This window comes from Solanum tuberosum, unplaced genomic scaffold (assembly GCF_000226075.1).
Source record: "Solanum tuberosum cultivar DM 1-3 516 R44 unplaced genomic scaffold, SolTub_3.0 scf00493, whole genome shotgun sequence".
NCBI lineage: Eukaryota > Viridiplantae > Streptophyta > Magnoliopsida > Solanales > Solanaceae > Solanum > Solanum tuberosum.
The window spans coordinates 29,480-34,826 of record NW_006239430.1 but is presented as its reverse complement, the minus strand read 5'-3'; the positions used below and the strand labels follow the sequence as shown (position 1 = coordinate 34,826).

The 5,347-nt window shown below is 32.0% G+C and overlaps 1 protein-coding gene across 1 annotated transcript; it reads right to left on the bottom strand.

Moving 5' to 3' along the window:
- Positions 1 to 900: 900 nt before the first annotated feature.
- On the bottom strand, positions 901 to 5,035 carry LOC107058415 (uncharacterized). The gene is made up of 5 exons (XM_015304099.1): positions 3,443 to 5,035; positions 1,799 to 1,885; positions 1,558 to 1,695; positions 1,154 to 1,258; positions 901 to 1,068 (listed from the first exon to the last, which is right to left on the bottom strand). Exons 1-5 carry the CDS (start codon positions 5,033 to 5,035, stop codon positions 901 to 903), a joined length of 2,091 nt encoding a protein of 696 aa, XP_015159585.1.
- Between the last annotated feature and the right edge of the window lie 312 nt (positions 5,036 to 5,347).

Here is a 5,347-nt window from a genome sequence, read left to right as displayed (position 1 = left end):
AAGTTATAAAATACACAAATATAAACTTAAAAATCAGAGAGAATCACATGATAATACACTCTACTAAGTACGCCCCAACTCGTTTTGATCTACCGGTAGATCTCCTTATTTTATTTGAACTTAAGAAAAAACTGTAATGATAATATTTTCTGGTAAAAAAGATTCTAGTGTTTACATACTCTTCATTTGTAGTGTTGCTAGAATTTTATTATACTTGAAGATTAATATCCTTTCAACACTACTTCTTTTTTGTAGTATTTAGTCTTATATTTTTTTTTACTAGTTCTCTATATTTAAATCAATGTCAAAACAAAGTTCCTCTGCTCCAAACCTCCAACTATGTTAACATCCCAGAACTCTAGCAAGGCTGGGAAACATGATTGTTTGGTTAATACTAATGCAGCTTTAGTACTAAAAGTTCTTTGATTTATGTGTGTCTTTTTCTTTCTTTTTAATTTTTTTTAATTTTTTAAATTTTCTTTTTTGCCTCCCTAGGAACTCCCACCCCTTTTTGCTCCCTTGGTGACTCGAACTTGCAACCTTCGGGTTGGAAGTGAGGGGTGCTTACCATCCGAGCAACTCCCTCTCGTCTTTGATTTATGTATGTCCAACACAATCTTAGCACACAAACATTTTTTTTCCTTAATGGTTTGTGTGTTTCACTTTAGATAACACTATATTTCCATTAAGGTTACTTGGATGTGAAAACCAAGAGAGTTGCAATATTCACAGGAAAAGTAGGATAAACAGTCATTTGGGAGGCAAGCAGTGTAAGCCATTATGGATTAAGATGTTTATCTAAGCTTTGTACATAAAAATTTAGGTCCTATGAGTAAATTAAAGGTTTGTGACATCTTAGACAATTGATATGGTCTAACTTTCAGTTCTCACACTAGAATATCAATTGTTAATGTGATCTAAGTGAACCATAAATCGCAATCCATTCAAAAAACAATGCCACCAATCCATGACATAAATTTTCTGGCCTTCTCCCCAACCACCTCTACTAAGCATAATTACATCAACTTCAACTATATGGAAACCATTAATAACATTTTGTATGCTGAACTGCATTAAGAAACATGAAAAAACAAAACAAACGCATCTTAGAAAACTACAAAATACTAATTCTATGATTGCTTGAACCAATTACCTGGAAAAGCAATCTAAATTTGAAGGAATTAGCAGGAATGAAAAAAGGCTCCAACAATCTCAATATTAAGCATGTATTGACAAACACATTTCTCAAAACTAAAAACTTCATTCAACAGAACATGTTGAAACTTTGAAGTATAATCATCTGGTTGCAAATTATTCCACATCTTAGTTACTCATTTATTTATTTTTTGAAAAAAATCGAGAACGAAAGAGAAGCATCAATTGCCCCAAAAGTTAGCAGATAAGCTAACAACGTACAAAACTAGAGCAGTTAGCCTCTTTTGATTAACATCTAATTGCATTACTACATAGACTCTATGTTGCTCAATACTACAATAGTACTCCACTTTATATTAAATATACAATTCACACTAAACAAGAGATATTTAGGTAACATACCTCACTTGATTTCCTTTTCTCTAGTTCTATGATTTTTTTCTCAAGTGATGATTTTTCACTCAAAAGCTTCCTCTTTGTTTCTTCTGCAGTACGCAACATAGCACGAGCTTTCACCTCTTCTTGGATCTTTTCTAAGACCTACAAGTGAAAGTCACATGTTTGTGTTTTGTAGCTGACTAATCTGGATAAGAAACAAAGGTCAAATATAAATTTATAGCTTTACCTAATTATTTGCTTCAACCAATTCTTTCGGAATATTTTTCTTCAAACCTTGAGAACTCAACTTTGAAATATGCATTTCTAAGTTTCGCTTCTCCATTTGGGCAACCTGTAACGAATGGAGTAATAAAATAAGATGATTGTCTTCTTCATAAATTAAATTGAATCGCATTTAACAAATACCTTAAGCTCTGCATCTTTTTCATCTCACAAAGATCTAAATTTATCACAATCATATGCAGCCATTTCTAAATTTTGCTTCTCAAAAGTCAAGTTATCTTTCAAGTTGTCCAATTCTTTTTGCATATCTGATTCTTGTGTATGCTTTTCATCTAAATCTTCCAGCAACTGTCATCAATATAAAGACCATAAGCTCGAAGAAAATATGTATCTAAAACACATTTCTTACATATTGTGTTTTTCTGTTGTAATTAAAATGATAGATGAATGCATAATGGATAGAGCTAGGTGTCATATACATTTCACCGGAATCACTTCAAACAGAAAGCTAACAAACTGATCGTCCAACAAACTAACAACATATCTTTGGTAATCAATTAGAAACATCAATGGTTGTTAAGTATTCATAAGAAAATGATGTAAAGGTAAAACATAACTTACTCAATCCAAGGTCTGACTTCCTTACAATTTTGGAGAATGTAAAAATGAGCTTGATTGATTTCAAAAGTACTCAAATTTACCCAAGAACCCCCTGCTAGTGGTTTACCATAACAATTAAATATAGACAAGCCATTGTGATCTGTGTTAGAAGAATTAAAATTTCTATCCGGACGATTTTCCTTTGTTTCCATATCAGTCAAATATCTAGAGAACAATGTCATGCACTCCCCTGCAATATGACCCTCAGAAATTGATCCTTCTACACGGAATTTGTTGTGTACATAACCTTTCAAGGTTCACAAAAATCTATGAAGTGAAGTATATTAATATTTTAACAAATTTCAATTAAAAAAAATAGTTTAGAAAAGTGAAGCCAACCTTTCAATGTAATACATCCATCGAAATTGAACAGGACCACCCAACTTCGCCTCATTTGCCAAATGAACCATAACATCAAAGAACGTCGGCAAGAACACACGTTCTAATTTACATAATGTAATTCTTATGTTTTTGTCTAGCTGATCTAACTTCTCCACAGATAACTCTTTAGCGCACAAATCACTAAAGAATAATGAAAATTCAATTAACGGGTCGTGTGCATCTTTTGGCAAAATTTCTTTGATGATAAGTGGTACAATGCGCTGAAAAAGAACATGATGAAAATGACTTTTAAGCCCAAATTTTTTAGCTTCCTTGATACAACGACTGATGTTAGAAGCGTATGCATCTGGAAACTTGACTTCTTTAATGAGCTGACAAAATCGAATCCTTTCAGCTTTGGACATTGTATAACTTGCTGGAGGAAAATTGTATTTATCTCCACTTTTTATGGGATGGAGGGAATTTTTAATTTTCATTCCTTGTAAGTCCAATCGAGATTTCAGTGTGTCCTTTGTTTTTCCTTCAATATCCAACAACGTTACTAGCATACTTTCACTATATTCTTTTCAATATGCATAACATCCAAATTATGTCTCAACAATAAAGTCTTCCAATAAGGAAGTTCAAAGAATATACTTTTGTTTTTCCAATTGTGACACCTTACAGTGTCTCGTTTTCTTTTTCTTGTGTTGTCATCAACTGACCTTTGTGAAGAGGTATTAAGTTGCACAAGAACATCTTCACCACTCAAAGCTTGTGGTGCAAGTCTTTCTTCCTTTGTAATATCAAAAGAACTTTTATTCCGACGATAAGGATGATTTATCTCCAAGAGCCTACGATGACCCATATAGCACTGCTTTCGACCATGCTTCAAGTAAATGGAAAAAGTATGCACATGACAAACTGGACAAGCTAGTTTACCTATAGTGCTCCAATCAAATAAAATACCATAAGCAGAAAAATCATTGACTGTCCACAACAAAGAAGCACGTAACTGAAAATTTTGTTTCATAAAAGCATCATAAGACTCAATTACATCCCCCCATAAGGTTTTTAAATCATCAATCAGAGGTTGGAGATACACATAAATATTCATACCAGGACCTTTTGGTCCAGGAATAAGCAAAGACAATAAAATATTGGATTGTTTCATGCATACCCATGGGGAAAGATTATATGGAATCAAGATAACTGGCCACATGCTATATGAATTACTCATTGAACCAAAAGGATTAAAACCATCTAAAGCAAGTCCAAGTCTTACACTACGAGGATCTGAAGGAAAATTTGGATGTTTTTCATCAAAAAATTTCCATGTCAATAAGTCAGCTGGATGTTGTAACACATCATCAACTTGATTATCCTTATGCCACCTCATCTCTTTTGCAGTTCCTTTTGTCATAAACAATCGTTGTAATCTAGGTATTAAAAGAACGTATCTAAGAATCTTTCTAGGAATTCCTTTCTTTTTCTTATTCAAATTATCTGAAGCAACCTCATTGTTGGCATTTTCTCCTTTTCTCATTGTCCATCTTTTTTCACCACATTTAGGGCATTGTTCAAGATCCGCATATTCCTGTCTATATAAGATGCAATTATTAACACATGCATCTATCTTCACATAATCTAAACCCAAATCTTTTATTATCTTTTGAACTTCATACAGAGAATTTGGTAACACATTTTCTTTAGGTAGAGCATCACTCAGTAGTTTCAACAAAGAGTCAAATGAAGTAATACTCCATCCATGCATACACTTCATTTGAAAAAGACGGACTATAAAAGAGAGTTTGGAGAACTTTTCACAATTTGGGTACAATCGAATTTCTACATCCTTCATTAACCTATAGAAATTCTTAGCTTCTATATTAGGTTCTTCGTGTCCTAATTCAGTTGTCTCAACAAAGTCATGACTATTATTGGAAACACCATGATATATATCATGTAATATTTCAAAAATCGGAGCATCATCATTTTCTAAATTTGAATCTTCATTAATATTTGTTTCATCATCTAAAGATAAATCTAGCTCACCATGATGAATCCATTTTTTATAAGTTTGATTCATTCCCCACCTACATAAATCTGCCTTCACTTCGTCTTGCGTTTTCCAAAGCACATTATTACATTTTATGCACGGACATTGAATTCTTACACCAACTTCAGGAATGAAAAATGCAAAGTTCAAAAATTGTTCCACACCATTTAAGTATTGCGATAACGCTCCATTCCCAATATGTGTCCAACTTTTATCCATTATATACTTACCTACATGGAATTTCAATCAAATAAATATAAAATTATATTAAAAAATGTTACGAAAAAACTTCATATTATAAAAAGTTACTATAAAAACAAAAATGTGATATTAAGTCCAAAAATTCTTGTCTACTTTTATATCTCCTTAAACAATTCATATACAACCTCTTACACAAAAAAGTATTAAAAATGATAACATTAAGATAGGTAAACATTTTGAAAATAAAATTACACGTGATATTTTTTAAATCAATATAAGAAACTTTAAAAAATGGTTTAATAAAGAAGAATAACACCATAGATTATTAGC

Bases quoted from the DNA above. Each gene is read 5' to 3' on its own strand.
- LOC107058415 (XM_015304099.1), bottom strand. From the start codon at position 5,035: ATGGATAAAAGTTGGACACATATTGGGAATGGAGCGTTATCGCAATAC. The intron at 1,886-3,442 runs GTAAGGTGTCAC...CATTCGTTACAG, and splicing joins GAAAAAGAAAACGAGACACT to GTTGCCCAAATGGAGAAGCG. The intron at 1,259-1,557 runs GTATGTTACCTA...TGTTGAATGAAG, and splicing joins AGAAAAGGAAATCAAGTGAG to TTTTTAGTTTTGAGAAATGT.